General features: G+C 54.4%; 1 protein-coding gene across 6 annotated transcripts in view; it reads right to left on the minus strand.

Annotated features, from left to right (window-relative positions):
• PHF19 (PHD finger protein 19) overlaps positions 1 to 17,309 on the minus strand; it is a 25,906-nt gene extending 8,597 nt beyond the window's left edge. The window contains exons 1-15 of one of the 6 annotated variants that reach the window (XM_022578868.3): positions 15,897 to 16,233; positions 15,235 to 15,309; positions 14,536 to 14,736; positions 13,940 to 14,021; positions 11,427 to 11,522; positions 10,825 to 10,925; positions 10,020 to 10,168; positions 8,199 to 8,294; positions 7,369 to 7,437; positions 7,047 to 7,167; positions 4,783 to 4,850; positions 3,314 to 3,472; positions 2,597 to 2,684; positions 1,747 to 1,832; positions 667 to 762 (exon numbers count right to left, since the gene is read on the minus strand). In XM_022578868.3, coding sequence (XP_022434576.1) covers positions 667 to 762; positions 1,747 to 1,832; positions 2,597 to 2,684; positions 3,314 to 3,472; positions 4,783 to 4,850; positions 7,047 to 7,167; positions 7,369 to 7,437; positions 8,199 to 8,294; positions 10,020 to 10,168; positions 10,825 to 10,925; positions 11,427 to 11,522; positions 13,940 to 14,021; positions 14,536 to 14,736; positions 15,235 to 15,285 — 1,463 coding nt within the window. In that variant the 5' untranslated portion in view covers positions 15,286 to 15,309; positions 15,897 to 16,233. Of the gene's footprint in view, positions 1 to 666; positions 763 to 1,746; positions 1,833 to 2,596; positions 2,685 to 3,313; positions 3,473 to 4,782; positions 4,851 to 7,046; positions 7,168 to 7,368; positions 7,438 to 8,198; positions 8,295 to 10,019; positions 10,169 to 10,824; positions 10,926 to 11,426; positions 11,523 to 12,577; positions 12,726 to 13,939; positions 14,022 to 14,535; positions 14,737 to 15,234; positions 15,857 to 15,896; positions 16,234 to 17,160 lie in introns of those variants that run through there. The other 5 variants (XM_022578870.3, XM_089913678.1, XM_022578874.3 and 2 more) reach the window with 5 other exon arrangements.
• Positions 17,310 to 17,600: the final 291 nt, after the last annotated feature.

Here is a 17,600-nt window from a genome sequence, read left to right on the forward strand (position 1 = left end):
CCGAAGAGAGAAAAGAAAATACAGAGGCAACAGCAGAGAAAGACAGAGATGTTTGGAGACAAGACACGCTTCAATGGGCATTACATCGATACTTCAAATTCTACTTTTTGCAAGGGCCTCAAGTATCCTAAATACAGTTAAAAGAGCCTCAGTTAAAAAGTTGTCTGTGTGCTTTGCAGCACCACCCTCCCTTTGCTGCTGAGGACCAGCTGTTGCCAAGCAGGCTGTACCCTTAGCTAGGCCTCCAGGGACTTCTGTGCCCTCTCCTAGTCCTTATACTTTGCAGGATGCCATTTCCCCTCTCCCAGGCTCTTAAAGACCCACAAGACAGACACCAGGTTCAGACAGCCAAGAACCAGGGTCAGGGGACCCTGCAGTCAGAGGCACAGACATTGCAAAATCATGGCAAGCAGAGGCCAAGAACCCCAGAATGGAAGAACCCTGGATCTGAAACTGCCCAGCAAGAGGTGTCACATAACCTGTAGCAGGCTAAGAGGAGCAGCCTGAATGCCCCTAACTCAGAACCGGAGGGTCCCAGACCCTCACACACTTAAGGGCGGCCAGGTCCTGAGACTCAGGTACAGAGAGTGAGCCACACATCCCAAAGGGGGTTGGGGGTTCTGGGGGGAGTGATGGAACTTGAATCCATCGTGCTGGGAAGCTAACCTGGAGTCGTAGGAAAGGCTGGTGGAGGCGGAGCCAGAGGTGCTGGCAGCATCAGTGGAGTCCACGTCAGAGAAGAAGGTCTGGCCTGAGCTGGCGCTAAGAGGGAGGAGAGGGTGAGCCAGCCGCTGATCCTCAGCGCCCCTTGGGACCTCCCCGTCGTCTCCTGGTCCCTCTCACATGCATCCTTTGTCCCAGCCGAAGCCACCTTCCCACTGAGCTTCCCGCCACCACAGCTGCAGTGGCACCTCCTCTCTCCTGAACATTTCCTACCCATCCAGCCTTCAGAGTCCAAGGAGTCACAAAAGCCTTCCCTGACCACCCTCCCCTGGCATTGACATAAGCACTGTGACAGTCATTAGAGATGATAATCACCATGATCCCAGACACTCGTGCAACACCTTAACAGGCCGGGAGTGCTTTTGTGTACAGGATTTTGAGTCTCATAACAACCACGCAGGAACAGGTGAGGAGGTTCAGAGAGGTTAAAGAATTTTGCTAACGTTACACAGATGGCAATTGGTAAGTAGGGGCTGGAGCCCAGGCCTGACTGACTGAAGCCCTTGCTCTCTCCTCCATGCCCACAGGAAAGCACGAAACGACCTTTAATAGTTCTGGAAATAAAACGATGGATGCAGCCCCTCCCCTTGGGTGTACCAAGCATGAGGCTCTGTGGGAATACACAAGGAGCATCCGCCACAGCCTGGGGAGGGTTAGGGAAGGCTCCCTGGAGGAACGTGAATGTGGGGTGATCACAGCAATTTTGGTGTCAGGCGTGAGGCAAGGAGAAGTGGGAGAGGTAGGGAGGGCCGGGCTAGGCAGGCCTTGAGCGCTGCCCTGCGGAGCTGTCCCTGGGAGCCCTGCAGGCTTACAGCATGGGTGTTAGGCTGCCCTAATGCAGACAGACCTTTCAGGCAGCCTTCTGCAATGCGGACCCTTTAACTCAGTGACCCCAAGGGAGCTTCCCTTCCCTCCAAAGGCTCTCTGCTTCACATCTTCCATAGCTAGAGGAATGGTGGTCTCCCTGCTTGGTTCCATCCCAGTCTCCAGAGCAGACCTCTCTGCCGGGTCCCTCACTGTTACCTTTTTAAACTCTGTATCTCATCCAGCGTGAAGTCAAATATGCTGGCTAGGTGGTGGTTGGTGCTCCAGGCCGAGGTAAAGTCACTCTGTGGACACAGGAAGGAGGGGCGGTCAGCCGGCAAGCATCACTTCCACCTTTCACAGCACCCTCCTCCCCGCTGAGGGCCGCACAGGCTGCACGGGGCCAGCTGGCCTTCTGAGGGTCAGACTTGTCCCTTCCTCTTTTTTCCAGTCCTGACCAGGGAGCCAGGTCATGTCAGTTCTAGTCCTGGCTCTGTCTCTGGCCGGTTGTCTGACTGTTCCATCTCTGGGCTTGAGTTACCTCAACTGCAAAAGGTGGGTAATAACCCCTTCTGAGCTTCACTCTTAAGAGGTGTCAGGGAGCGTGGCAGAATGGAATGACAGTTGTGAAGGTGCCTTATAAATGGTCCATTGGAGACATGGCTAATGTTACTGCCCACAGCGAGGGCTTCAGTGAGGATGCAGGGCTACTGAAGAAGGCAAGAATGCTCTGGAGCCCTGGTTCTGGGCTGGGCTCTGCCACTGCCTGAGGTGTGACCTCAGGAGGGTCACTGCCCTCCTGGGCCCTCAGTTTCCCCACCTGGACAGTGGAGGCAAGGATATTACCTGCCTTTGCCCAGCCCCGCTCTGGGTTCTTGGGAGAACTTGGGGAGATGAAGGAGGAGTCTCGCAGTGCCTGGCCCTTCCTTGTTTAACCAGCTGTAAAAGGATCCTTTCGGGGACGTGGGAGAGTCCCCTGGGCCTGGGGGACTTAGTTTTCTGCACAGGAATCCCTAGTATGTGCTGACCCTGAGTGTGAAAGTGGAGAGTGAGAAAACGAGAAACTAACACTGGGGATAGCATCTTCCAGCAAAAACTTTGATCTTTTTCTTCTATAAACTCGCCTTTTCTGCTGCTGGAAATCATGAGGCAACAAACTGTGGAGACAGAAAAGGGAAAGGGTGGCCCAGTCAGAGCCTGAAGGCCCAGAGGGTGGCCCCGAGGGAGGAGTGGGTGGGCAGGGGTGGGGTCACAGCATGGGAGGGGGCACAGGCTCTCCTTTACAAGGAGACCTGGGGAGGCGGGGGGGGGGGGGGGGGGTGTGTCCTCTGGGGCAGCAGGTGTGCGAGGGTGGCGGGGTATAGTGGGCAGGCAGGAGAGGAGGTACTTCTCCTGCCTCGGGCATCCAGGTGCTCTGCCCCTCACCCCCCATGCCAGGAAGAGGGGGCTGGGCTCAGCCGGGAGCGCTAGGGACCCCTTACACACTGACTGCCCCTTGACCTCTGCCTCAGCCCTAAGCCAGCAAGACTGGGTCCCGTGATCTGGCTTTCCCTCCAAGCAAGGCCACAAGGGGCTGTGGCTGAAGGAGCGGGAACGTGGTATCAGGTCCCGGCTCAGCCACTGACTGGCCGGTTCAGGGTGCCTCCAGCTGGGACTAACTGGCTGGAGGCCTGCCTTGATCACTTGGATGCCACCACACAGCCCATCGGAGGGGGCTGCAGCTGGAGCCGGGAGCAGAGGACCCGAGGTCGGCTGCGGCCCCGGCCCAAGGGCCCCAGGCACTGACCCAGGCTTGCTCTTTCCTCTCTTACGCAGCTCAGAGGCGCCGTTCTCAGTGGGCACCAGGCCCTTGTCGGGCAGCAGCTTCCCGGGGGGGTTGGGCGGGACGCGGATGCGCAGGCGGAAGATGCACTTCTTCTTCTTGATCTCCTTGCCACAGAGGAACCTGGGGGTGGGCAGGGAGAGGAGAAAGCTCTGGAGCCTGTCCGTCCATCCTCCTGGGGAGGAGAGTCAAGTGTTAATACCTCCCTCTCTGCCTCCCCGGACCCAGAGTGGCCCGTGGAGACACTGATTCCTCGAAGCCTGTGGGATCAGGGGCTCCAGGTGGCGGCCGAGAACGCAGCCGGCGGCTCGTCCCCGTGCTTCCTTGTCTTGTGTGTGGCTCTTGCTGCTCCTCCCTTTTCTTCTCTGCCTCAACCAGCCCCAAGGCCTCTGCCTACAGGAAGCCCTCTGCCTACAGGAAGCCCTCCTCCAGCTCCCCGTGGAAGCCTGTGGTCAAAACACTGCATTCCACACCACTCTGTTCTCTGCTCTCCCCAAGGAGACTGAAAGCACCGCCAGGCACTTCCCTCACCCTTTCATCACTGGCTGAGCTGCCATGAGGCTGCAGAGGTGACTTAGCCACAGTCCTACCCTCAGGAGACCGTCCACAGAGAGGTCAGGAGGCCCCACGTGCTCAAGTAGAGGGCTGTGTCTGGGCCCCAAACCGTGACAAGATGAAAGAGAGAGTGGATAGTTCTGTCTAGAGATGTCTGGGGAGGTTTCACAGAAGCAGGGACCGTGTCTTATTCACAGTGTCCTCAGTACCTACACAGGGCTGACACAGAGCAGTTCAATAAATAGTCATTGATGGAACAAATGAATGAAAGGCATCAAAGAGCATCCTAGGTGAAGAAAGAGTGTGAGCAAAAGCACTGAGTAGGAAAGCAAAGGGTTCAGAATGGCTGACGCCCAGAATAAATAAAGCAAAGAGTCCGTGGCAGAAGGTATGGGCAGGGTCTGATCATAAGAGGCCTTGAATGCCATGCTAAGGAGCTTGGGCATTCTCCGTGGTAGTAGCGAGGGGCATGCCAGCCGTGTGTTCTGAGAAGGACTCAGCAGTGTGGATGGGCAGACATGGGCTGGGGACAGGTGATGAATCCATGCTTCAGTGCCTGGCCCAGAACCATAGATGGCTAGTGCAGGGGAGACCTCAGACAGCAGGGGGCCCTCAGAGAGCAGGGGTTTCAGCCCCCTATGGAGCTGAGTCCAGTATCAAAATGTGTCTGGCTGCTGGAGTGGTCAGGGGAGGCATCCCAAATGAAGTGGGTGCTCCCTGATCTTGAAGGACGGGTAATATTCATATAGTCAAAGAGAAATGGAGGGAGACCCAGGTGGGAGCATAGCTTGTGCAAAGGTTATGAGGTAGGAAGACGCTTTAACTGAAATCCAACCTGTCGGGGGGCCCACAGCACTCCCTCCCTTCCCTGCACGCACCGGCTTTTGTAACTGTTCAGAGCATTGAGGAGATGCGGTCCTCGGTCCGTCACGGGGGTGCTGGTGAGCTACGGGGGAGCAGGGCAGAGGACAGTCAGACCTGGCGCATGGCATCTGAGAAGACCTCAGCCCCTGTCCCCACCCTCCCCTCAATCTCCTGATGCCCCGAGTCCTCCAGGCGAGGACCACTGACTTGTTCCATGATCTCAGACGAGTCTTTTCACCTCTGAGCTCACGTCCCCATCTGTAAATGAGGAGCGTAACTCCTGTCCTAAATGTATCAAGAGCTTTAAAAATGTCCATGCCCTTGGCCCAGTAATGCTGCTCCGTGGAACCCGTCATACAGACATGACACACAAATAATGCTTTATGTACAAAAAAGTTCACCGCATCATTTTCCTAATGGTGGGAAAGAAACTACATGCCCAACAGGAAAGAAACAAGCAAGTAAACTATGGTGGAAACCATGCAGCCATGAAAAATGTTGATTAAAAACTCATAACATGGAAAAGTATTTATGATATAATGTAAACTGAAAAAAAAGACTTAAAATTGTATATACTGTCTGTTTTGTATACAGATTCATTTGTATTATTTTTTAGATTCTACATACAAGTGACATAATATTTGTCTGACCTATTTCACTTAGTATAATATTCTCTAGGTCCATTCATGTTGCTGCAAATGGTAATATTTCATTCTTTTTATGGCTGAGTAATACTCCATTGTATATATACACCACATCTTCTTAAACCAACCATCTATTGATGGGAAATTGGGTTGTTTCCATGTCTTGGCTATTGTAAATAGTGCTATGACCATTGGGGGTGCAGGTGTCTTTTCGAATTAGAGTTTTCATCTTTCCTGAATATATGCCCAGGAGTGGGCTTACTGGATCATATGGTAGCTCTATTTTTAGTTTTCTAAGGAACTTACATTCTGTTTTCTATAGTGGCTGCACCAATTTACATTCCCACAAACTTATGGTTACCAAAGAGGAAAAGGAGGGGGAAGGGATAAATTAGAGGAGTATGGGATTAACAGATACACACTACTATACATAAAATAGATAAACAACAAGGATTTACTGTATAGCACAGGGCACTATATTCAATACCTTGTAATAACCTATAATGGAAAATAATCTGGATAAAATATGTGTGTGTGTATGTATACACACACACACACACACATATGACTGAATCACTGCTGTATGCCTCAAACTAACATAATATTGTAAATCAACTATACTTCAATAAAAAATTGTAAATACCGTATATCTAAGCCCTATAAAAAGAAAAATAGACGTAAATGAGAGGATTGAACTCTGTGCACCTATGTGTGTTAGCAGTGGATGTTTCTGAGTGGTGAGATGCAGGAGTATGGATGGTTTTCTTTTAAGTGTACTTTCTTATACTTTTTGGTACTTTGAAAATTTTCTACCAGGAGCATGTATGATTTTTTTTTTAATAAATCAGGAAAAAATTATTTAAAAATCCCAGCTCTACCTATCTTTTAGGGCTTTATAATATGTATGCCTTTTGTAAATTATCAAACACTGTAAATGAAGATGTTACTATATGAAGAACTTCTGCCGAGCATAAAAGTTACTTTAAAAAAAAAAGCCCTATTTCACTAAAGGATTTGGGGCAGTCAGCAGAGATGACTCACTCTGGATGTGGTGGAGAGGATTCAGAGGGTGTCATTAAAGGGTGCATGGCCCTGCCGTGGAAGTGGTTGGGGAAGCCCTGGCTCAGCTCTCCACCTCTGACATCCTGAAAGTCTCTGGTTTGTGACTTCACTCCGTGAATCCAAGTTCCCAGACCCCTGGTGATCTCTTCTGCTATTCAGAGTACGACCGGCAGAGGGCAGGCCCACTTCACTTTCCATCCTAGCCAGGTAATCTGGAGTGGGTCACACAGCTCTGTAGGGAGATCTCCTCCAGCCAGACTCGACCCCCAGCTCCCTACAGCTGAGCTGGTGAGCCCTAACCCACCCACTACCAAAGCCTGGGTTAGGAAGCTCCTTGCAGGGAACAGGCTCAGACGCCTGGACTCAGAGATGCAACGGCTCAAAGGCTCTGGTTCTTTGTCCCCACTCAGCAGCCCTCACGGACAGCCAGCGTTCCTGAAGAACTGTGCTCAGAGACCCAGATCCTAGTGCGGCGCCGTGTGGCCCTGGGCAAACATCTCACCTCTCTGGACTTAGGGAACCCCACTGTGGAACGGATTCTCGCCATTCTGACGTCCCACGGTCTTGCATACCTTGCCAAGCTGCAGGAGCTCCCAGTGGTGGTTGACAAAGGCCAGAATCTCCTCAAAGTCAAAGTACTTCTTCTTGCTCTGCACCCCCAGGTTGTAGAGGGCCAGGTGAACCACATCGACCCTGGGCAAGGGTGCAAGGAGGCAGGCCCAGAGTGAGCTGGCAGCCTGTGCAGCCAGGGCTGGAGCATCCTGGGTCCAGGCTGAAGGGCAGGGGCAAGGCTGGGACCTGGTGGCTGGAAATGGAATTGTTCCCGGAGGGAGGAGGGAAGGGAGAAACTGGGAGGGGACAGGAGTGGGCCTGGGCCAAGCCCCACCCTCTCACCATCGCAGGGGCAACCTCTCGATGTACTCTGGGCCCTGGTTGCACACGGAGCAGAAAAACAGGTAGAACCTGTGGGTGGGTGAAAAGGGGGCCTGTGGTAGGAGGGGCTCTGACACCCGACCCTGGTCCAGTGCCCTCACCACCCACCCCACCCCACCCCCGCCCCGCTTTCCCAGAGTCAGCATTGTCTTCACTCCCTCTGGGGAGGGGATAAAGATGGGGCAGAACAGGGACCAAGAACTACTCCCCTACCCCTTCTAACCTGTACCTCAAACCCTTTCCCAAATATCACTGCCCTCGAGGGTGGCTGAGTTCAGAGTGAGCTGAACTAGGCTGGGCTGCAGGGACCACCCTCTTCCCCTCTGCCTGACACACACACACACACACACACACACAAACACACACACGCAATCACAAACCACGTGAGACACCAACCAAGACACACACAGTATCCTGTTTGACACACATAAGCCTTCCACTAGCTTAGCCCCCTTGGTTAGAGACCAGATCAAGTCATCCATTTCCCCCATTGCCTCCTCCAACAACCCCGGTCAGGGCTGGGGCAGGGCCTGTGTCTCTCCCCCTTCCCCAGACACTTGAAGCGTCTGGGGCTTAGGGAAGGTGGGGCTGCGACTGGGGATGTGGCCCAGAGTGTCCCGCTACTGGGAAGGCCTCCTTACCCTGAGCTGCCTCTGTAGACAGGGACACACTGTCCCAGCCCCCCACTGGGGGTCTAGGGCCTGGCAGGCAACCTGAAGGAGTTGCTGCAGCTGCTGCCCCCATCCCCCCACCTCGCCCCCAAGGCTGAGCCAGACCAGATTAGCACCTACCGGTCTCCGAACATCATGGGCTCATTGAGACACTGGGTGCAGGCCTCGTGGAACCACTGCCTGCACCGGTAACACTGCAGCATCCGCAGGTACCATCTGGAGAGCCAGAGGAGCCAGGGTCAGCCAGGCCCACACTCCCAGCCAGGCCCACACTCCCAGCCAGGGATCAGCCTCAGCAACCTTTCCCAACACAAACTCGCCCTCCAGCGGGGGAAAGGGAAGAGAACTCACAGTTACTGAGCACTGGGCTGTACCAGGGGAAGCCCTGGCAGCAGGGCTTAGGCTATATCATTCGATCTCACCATCTGGTCAAACACGGGCCGCTGACCACACTTTACAGGTGAGTCAGAGGTTAAACAGATTGTTCAAGGTCACTCAGGAGGCAAGTGGTGGATGGTGGCTCAAATCCTAGCCTTCCTGACTTCAAAGCCCACGCTCTTTGTGCCACACTGGAGCCCCCATCTCCGGTCTGTGCCTCACACACTGCTTCCCAAACACTACTGATGGGGAAAGGTTTGCCCTGGAGACTTCATGGGAGAATAAAGGCTCCTATAAGCCCCTCACCTGGTAATGTATTTACCCTATCACAACCATTCAACAACTACTCATTGAATAAGAATGAAAACCAAAAAGGTGCTTTCTTAATTAACAGTCAATGCTTTGTTCACACCTTGTCAGGTGTGGTCCTTGGACCACCTGCATCAGAATCACCTGGGGTCCAGGTTAAAATGCAGAAGATTCCTTGACCCGTTCCAGGCCTACTCAATCTTTGGGATAGCCCCTGGGAGACACACTTTTGACAATCACCCGAGCAACTCTGCCCAGTAAGCACTGAGAACCACCACCTCAATGCTGCAAAGGTCTCTATAAGCATTTCTCCATCTGTTATCCCAAAGGCCTCAACACCCACGGAAGGATGATGGGGCCGAGGTTATTAATCCCACTTGAGAGATGAAGTACTTCAAGTGATTTGCCCAAATCACCCGGCTAGGTCGTAAGCACAGCCTCCAGACCCCTAGTGCTTGTCAGCAGAACTTGGGGATGAGACTCAGGACTTCAGGGTGAACTGTAGGCTGTTTCCTGAGGGCAGAGGTTCCATCTCTCACTTCTGTGGTTCCTCCCACAGTGTTGGTGCAGTCAGCCCAAGGGAACAGGCTCAATCAGCCATGGCTGCATGGAGGCCCAGGCCACAAGGAAGAATCAAAGACTCCCATCCTACATATAGTCAGGGTAAGAACCCCCTCCACAGCGTCCCCAAGGTATTCCCCCCAACCCCTGCTTGCACACCTCCAGGGAAAAAGACCTTCATATCTCATCAGCAGCCTGTCTCATTGACTCTGGCAACGGAAAGCTTTATCTCAACGTCCATGCACCAACAGTAACAGCTCACAATTGTTCAAGTGCTTACCAAGAGCCAGGAACTGTGTGAGCCTTTACGTGAATGACCTAATTCACCCACCGCTCACAACCACCACGTCACGGGAAAACTATGATGAGAACTGAGGCTCAGGGGTAGCATAGCTCTAAGGGGCTGGTTGGACACTGGGGGCCAGTCTGGTAACCACTCTTCAATACTGCCTTCTTTTCCACGGTGCCCCAAGAAAACAACCGCCACTCCCCTGCACCCCGCTGCGGAGAGCGCTAGCCCTGTGCTCTCGAGCCCCGCGCGCGCTCAGGTGTCATCCCCGAGGCCTGAGGGAGGATACGGGCTCTTCCATGGGGGTCTGGCTCCCCCAGCCAGCCGCGCCTACCCCGCTTCCCTGGGGCCCCGCCCCGCGCCCCGCCCCTCGGGGAGGCCCCGCCCCGCCCCCGCGGCCTTACTCTCCCGGCCCGCCGCAGTAGCAGTAGCATTGCTGCTGGTTGGTGCGGTGGGGCGAGTCCCACTCCAGTTCCTCGGGCTGGTAGGACAGCACCATCTTCACAGCCTGCAGGGTCCTGGCGATGGCGCCCTTCTTCAGCGCGCCGCCTTTCTGCGGGAAGATGAGGGCCCGAGTTACCCGCGGGGGTCCCGGTTGGGCCACACGTGGCTCCCTATCAAGGCTAATGCCGACCAGGTGGAACAAGATATTCCAATGTAGTCAGAAACGCACAAAGCCTCTTCTCATCAATCCCAGATCCATCCTCTCTCTATCCCCAAGGAGCTGCATTTTCAATAATAGTAATAAGCACAACAGTAAAAGTAACAATAATAACCAACACATATTGAGAGTGGGCGCTTATATGGATTTTCTCTCTTAATAGTGATTTCTCACTATTTGTTGGGGGCCTCCTACTCTTGACACCAAACCTGTATCCATTTAAAGAGTACTTTTTTTTTGGCCGCACAGCATGTGGCATCTTAATTCCCCCACCAGGGATCGAACCCGCACCCCCTGCATTGGAAGCGTGGAGTCTTAACCACTGGACCACCAGGGAAGTCCCCAAACCTGTATGCGTTTAACAGCCAAGGAAACAGGCTCAGGGAGGCTAAGGAACTGCACAAGGACATACAGCTGGTTAAGTGGCAGTCGCTGTCTGCCTCCAAAGCCAGGCTCTGTGACCAGGAGTGAGGCCCAAGCCCAGGGGGCCTCTGGGCTTCCAGACTGGAGGATGGGGAGAAGCAGGGTGGGAAGGATGGAGGGCTCACCCGCACAGCCAGCGCAAAGATGCAGCGTCGGCAGAACCAAGGTGTGAGCAGGGGCCGGTCGGCACTGCCCGCTATGGGGATGTGGCACTGCTGGTGGTAACCTATGGCAAAGGAGAGGGGGTGAGTGCCCACGAGGAAGCAGTCGCCCGAGGCCAGTCAGCCCAGAGGCGGCAGGCTGGGGAGGGCTGCGGCAAGTCCTAGGAGCTGTGTGCCTGCCAGCTGCCAGGGGACTGGCTGGTCATGCTCACCAGGCAGCCAGGCTGGTGTCCAAGCAGGCCACTAAGAGCCAGCATTGGCCCAGGGTGGGAAGCACCAAAGGTCTGGCTTCAGCCTCTGTGCCCCATCTCTCCTACCCATCCTCTCCACCCACGGGGGCTCCAAAGTGCATAACTTCTCTCACTTTCCAGAAGCCCCAGCTTTCCCCAAGGATCACCTCCCTGGGCCCTCATTCCCAGAGACTGGCCCCTTGTCACTCTGGAGCTCCAAAAGAAACAGGAAGCCAGCTAAGGCCCCAATGGTCTGAGGCGACGCAGGTCCCGAGCCAGCGGGGAATGGGGACCCACAGGTCTGGGCCTTCTCCATGCCCTGCTCATCACACTCACCCAGGCCACACTTCCCACAGATGAGGATCTCATTCAGTGGTCCTGATGTCTTCCCCAGGCAGATGTTACACTTGGGTTCCTCTCCTGGAACACCAGCTGAAAGAAAGGGGCCCTCTAGGGTCAGGTCGGGCTCACAGGAAACAGCAGTTTTAAAATTACATTCCAGGTCCTGAGCCTCTACTGAGTGCCGGGCCCCATAGGCCAACTCACTGAATCTCCCCAACCAGTCTGAGCTGCCTATTACCATTAGCCCATTCTAAAGATGGGGAAATTGAGGCTCGGAGAGGTTAAGTCCCATGCTCAGCTGGTAAGTAGGAGGGGGGGGATTCAAACCCGCAGCTATCTGACATCACATTATTTGTCCTTTTCACCGTGTCATGCTGCCTCTCCTGCTTAATTTAACTTGATTTGTTAAAGTTTTTTATGTTAAATAATTTTTTAAAAAATTTTATTATGGAATAACAGAATGTTATAATGAAACGCCACGTTCTTATCAACAATCATGAACTCACAGCCAATCTTGTTTTGACTATATTCCCACTCACTTCCCCCCTCCTGTATTAAATATTTCAGTACATATCGCTGAAAATTCAGGACTCTAAAAAAAAAATAACTACAGCACCTTTATTGCACCTAAAAATTAAATTCTTAATATCAACAAATTCAGTTAGTGTTCACATATTCAATTGTCTCCAAAAAGTCATAACAATTTTAAGTTTGATCAATTGCTTTTAATCTACAGTTTCCCTCTCCATCTCTCTTTTCTTTTCCTTTGCAATTTGGCATTGCTGAAGAAGAAATATGTATTTATGACTGAAGGGTTTGAGTGAATAAAGTAAGATACATTTTGATGTGTGTTTCTGTCTCATTTTCCCTAGCAGACGGAAAGTTCTGTAAGGGCAGAAAAGGTATCTGTTCATCTCTGTGTCCCCAGGACCTCTTATGGGGTGTGGCACATAACACGTGTTCAAGACATGTTTGTTGAGTAAATGATGTCTTGCCTCTTATCCCTGAATATGCTCCCAGGAAGGCGGGACCCACTGTGGGTCACAGTAAGTCTTCACTGGCTTAATGAAGTGACAGATCAGTAACTATAGTGTGCTCAGCCTTACGCTCTAATCTTGGGCGACCCCAGAGGGCTGCTGTCCTACCTGTGATGAGCAGTGATCTGGCTGGGGAGCCACACGGTGAGCACTGCAGCACCTCCTTGGTGCCTGGCACACAGTGGGCCTTCTATTCATGGTGTGCTACTTCGATCCATGGTTTGGACTGTCTTTCCTCACCAGCCGGCTCCTTCTGCTTTGAAAAAGAAGGTAGCCCAGGAGAGGAGACCCTCGTTGCTTTGGATTTTTAAATAATACCTTTAGGGTGAGAGGGGCTTGGAGAAGCATCAGCCTGTATTAGCCACAACGTCTTGGAGAAAAAGGCAGTTTGGAAGCTCGACTAACTGGCTGGGTTCTGTGGCCTCTGCTTGGCAGGCTCTTGAAATCATCTCTTACGGTAACAAATTCTTCAGAAACAGCCTCCCTGTAACTCAGCAGCACTGGGCTAAGCATTTGACCACACTGTGAGGCCAGTACGTTCAGTCTCCTTTTCCTCAGATGAAGAAACAGGCTCACAGAGGTTATGTCACTCACCCAAAGATACGCAGCAGTAAGTGGCAGAGCTAGAATATCTTGGTCCGAGGAATACTGGACCCTAAAACCTGCCTCTTCCCCACATACCGCCATGTCGGTTCTCCTGTTAGAGCATAAATGGCAAAAAAAAAAAGTCTCTTCTCTCACGGTAACTCTGACTGGTAGTGGCTGCTTGGAGCTCCATGTTGAAAATATACAAGTGTTGTGATTGATTAGTGATGTCTGTCATGTACATGGCAAGGAAGAAAGGTGGCAAGAATGCCCCCAATCTGTCATCTCTGTAAGACAGTATCAGCTCTCTGAGGGCAGGGATGGTACCCAACCCAGCTACCTTTCAACTCTGAAAACTGGTCTAGCTCCATCCCGGTAAGTCCATCATCACCTTGCCTGGTTCATATCTGCTTGTTTGGTCTTTCCCCCATGAAGAAAGCTGCCTCCCTCGTTTTCTTACCATGCTGATAGGGGACACTGTGCTTATATCGAAAGGTGACAATTCTGATTGCCTGGGCCCTTCCCTGTTCCCTAGCCCCAGAGTGACCCAGAGCTTTGGGCAGCAAGGAAGCAAACACAGACCTGGGACCCAACCCTGCTCTCCCAGCACCTTCCTGGGCCACTTTCTCCATCTGCCTGCCTCCCTCATGAGGTAGGAGTACTCAAGGGGATGACAGATGTCACAAGTGTGTTTCCACATAAATGTACAGCTGGTAATCCGATCAGCATCTCAGGTGCGCCTGGGGCTCCAAGGACAAGGCCAGGTGCCAGAAGTTAGAGACAGAAGGAGAGAAGGAAAAAATGGAGGGAGAGGCGGAGAGAGGATCGGGGATTGGGCTGTGGGGGGGTGGGGGTGGTGGTGCCTGAAATCACAGGAATACTCACCATGCTGTATGTCCTTCCACAAGACCCAGTATTTGGAGTTATCTTCAAAAGTTACAAGGCAGCTCTGCTTAGAACTGCTGACCTGGGGCAGGGAGAGGGAGGGGCAGTGTGAGACAGTAGCTGGGGAAAAGCCACTTGAACACGGTCTTCCTCTCCCATTTCTGTTCCCACAGGTCAGAGGCTTTAGACCTCTCCTTGTGCTGCAGAAAGGAGAGCCAGGCTAGAAGGGGAAGGAGGATGGCAGTTCCGGAGGTACTGCACACCCACTCACTGGAGTTGTGCAGTCAGGGACTGGGGGACGGCAACTTGGCGGGAACGCCAAGGACAGAACAGGCCAGGTGATCGTTTGTGATCCTCTCCAACCTGATTTTATTTTGTTTTGTAGGCTCATAGAGCACTTTTCTAAAGATGTTGGCCCTAAGGATGGCACCTGCTTTTGCAGGCTCCGCCTCCTTCCACTTTCAGTTTGGAGCATAAGAACAAGGCGGGAATTTCCCAGCAGTCTCCCAGCCTCCATCACTGGTCTGAGGCCAAGACCAGAGGATGAGCAGAGAGATGCTGAGCCTGGGAACTGGGGCCAGGAAGGAAAGGTTTACCCTCTTGATCTTCCCGAGATAATACAGTCCATCTGTCCACCGGCACAGCACATACTGGCCCTCTGTCAGCTTGGACATCAGGTCTTTGAAGTTGTTCTTGGCTTTTGCCAGGGCCCCCTTGTTGGGGAGGTGGCTGGTGGCACCATAGGAGTCCCGAGTCCCTGGGTCCAGACCTCGATTCTCCATCAGCTTCCACTGACACTGGAAGAGAAAGAGAAAGGGGGTTTTTACTCCTTACTTCAGGAGAAGGGGAAGGAAGGAAAGAAACAACCATTTATGTAACCCGTGCTATGTGCCAGATGCTTTTATCATCTCACTGGATCCTGCTGACAACGCTGTGAGGGAGGCATTATTATTCCCATTTTACCAGTCAGGAAACTGAGGTTTGGCAAGGGGAAGTGGCTATGGGGTCAGAGGCAGAGTCATGGTCCATAATCGGGCGAGCTGATTCTAAGTCCTGCTCTCTCCCCACCCATACCATGCAGCCTTCTAAATAGAAAGGCTCTCTCAACCAACCACGGAGCAAAATCTCCCTGCTCAGTGGGGCCTGAACCTCACTCCCTGGCTTCACAGCCAGAGGTTTTATCCCTAAAGCAAACATACTCTGTGTTCTCTGAGTGGAGGACCTTCTCCAGGGGAGCAGCGGGAAGTTCTCAGACCCCTGACCCCTACCCTGAGAGCTGGCCAGAGAAAACTCACCTGGAGAGGGAAACTCCTGGGTGGCTTGTGAACTGGTATAGACTTGGCCATCTGTGTCTTCTGCAATCTCCTTTTCTGTTCTCAATTATGGGATGATTTAATGGACACCAATTCTGGGACATTTAAACTCACTTATGCTTTTACTCAGATGCAAACCGGCTCCAAGCAGTGAAGTCATTGCCATGCCAACCTCTCCACATCTGTCTTTCACCGTCCTACAAATGTGCTGCTCCCATTGCTTTCGCTGCTTCCTGCTAATGGTACTACTATGGTCCCCAGACCCCCAAGCATCTTAGACTTCTCCAACCGATGAGCTGCCACAGCAGCCAAGCACAGCGACTTCTGGCAACCCTACTCCTCTTTTCCATCCCCCTGTCCTGGTCTGAGTTCAGGCCTCACCTTGCCTGGGCCATTCATTCATTCAAGAGCTGTTTCCTGAGCCTCGTGCTCACTCACCTATGCTGGCACCTGGGATTCGGAATGGAACCACCAGCGCCCAGTGCTGAACAGGCCACTCCGTTTCCTGCCTCCCCACCAGACTCTTCCCCAGGGCCCTCAATTCCCATCTTCTTATTCTCCCAGAAACCTTCTGTGGCTCCCCAGTACCTTCAATGGCATTCAAAGCGCCCCCCACGGCCCCCTCCTCCTCAATCTGGGCTCACCTGGCTCCAGGCCCCTCCACAGACTCTCCACTAAGCCAAAAACACAGCATCCCTCTGTTCCCTGCACCCGCTACTCTGGTGCCCTCCTTCTCTGCCAAGGCGCTGGGCACCTGGTGTTATGATTACCTGTAGACAGGGAGAGAGTCCTGTGTTTTTCCCTGTAAGTGTGTGTGTGCCCCTGTGAGACTGTGTTTGATGTCTACAGCCTTATGTCAGTGAGCATATGAAATGGAATACATGTGTGTGCATGTCAAGGGCCCTGGGGCAGGCAGGGCCTTGCTGGGGTCTTCACTCTCCAGATGGTGGCGCGGCCACGTCCCCTCTTGCCTCCCCCTCTCCCGCCCCCGCCCCTCCCCCCCCATTCCTCTCTTTTCTCCAGGGCAGAGCGCGCAGGCACCGGGCAGGGTGTGCAGTCCAAATCTCTGCCTTCTCCCTGCCACCTGGCTCCCGGGCGCTGCAAGGTCCCTGCCCGCCGGGCCTGGGGCCCGGGCCCGCGGCAGGTTCACAAACTGACACTTCCTCCCCCGCCGCGCCGTTGGGAGCAGGCCCGGTCGCCGCACCCCCCCTGGCGGGGCGGGGGCCCTCGGGTGGCGGCCCCCCCAACCGCGCCTCCATCCTCCCGGAGCGGGGCCCCGCGGGCTGTGATTGGCTGATTCAAACCCATCTGCAAAGAAATGCCTGTTTGCGGGTTCCCGTCGGCGTCCAGTTCAAATCCGCGGCACCCGGATCGCGGGGCCGGGCGGGGGCAGGAAGCGAGGATGATTCATGCGCAGGGGCCTCTCCCAGGGCGGCCGTTGGCTTTTTAAAAAGGGTGTTTGGGAGGGGAAAAAGCTTGCAGAAGTACCCCCTTCGGGTTCAAGCGCTCCTCTCTTTAGTCGCTCCGACGCCAAGCCTCCCCCATCCCAATCCTGCCGCAGCCTGACTTAGGACGTGAGCAAAATCCCAAACGCCCCCGTCGGTCTCCAAGCCACCCACCCCCCGACACACACAACAGGAAAAATAAAGATTTTAGGCACAGGACTAGCGACCTGTCACACACGCCCCCCAAAGGCTCGGGGACCCGGGCGGGGCTCCCGCCACCCCGCGGACACCGTTCACCCCTCTCCACCCCCAAGGCGTGCGGCTTCCCAGGACTCCAACGCCCCCGGAGGCGTCTGACCCGCCAAAGTTCAGGAAATTTCCAAAAGAGGGATGATTGCAGGGAAAGGCGAGTGTGGCGGGGAGTCCCCCGGCCCGGGCCGTCAGCCCGCAGCGCTGAACTTACCGCGAGGCTGCGTGTCCGCCGGTCCCACTTGGAGTCTGGCCACCAGGCGCATCGGCGGCGGAGGTGGCTGCGCTCGGCCCGCGGCTGCCCGGCCGAGTGTCCGCCCGTGGGGCCGGGGTCGGGGTCTCGGCGGGGGCGGGGCGGGGCGGGGGCGCCGCGGGGAGGAGGGGGGGCGGAGGAGGAGGGAGGGGCCGGGGCGCTCAGGAAGGGGCCCCCCGGGCGCGGGGCGCCATCTTTTTCGCGTTTTCCCGCGAATTATTGACGTCTCGCTTATGTAATTAGCGGGGGCCGCGCCGGCCTCGCCATTGGAGCCCGCGGCCGCGGGGCCCCGCAGCACCGCCCGCCCGCCGGCTCGCCCACTCCCGCCCCCGGGCCGCCCCCGCGCCGCGCCCCGGCCTCCGCCTCCGCCCCCGCCCCCGCCCCCGCGGGCGCGCATCCTC

The sequence above is a fragment of the Delphinapterus leucas genome, chromosome 6 (genome assembly GCF_059928025.1).
Source record: "Delphinapterus leucas isolate spDelLeu-1000000601 "Yukka" chromosome 6, BTC_Dleu_Yukka2, whole genome shotgun sequence".
Classification (NCBI taxonomy): Eukaryota; Metazoa; Chordata; class Mammalia; order Artiodactyla; family Monodontidae; genus Delphinapterus; species Delphinapterus leucas.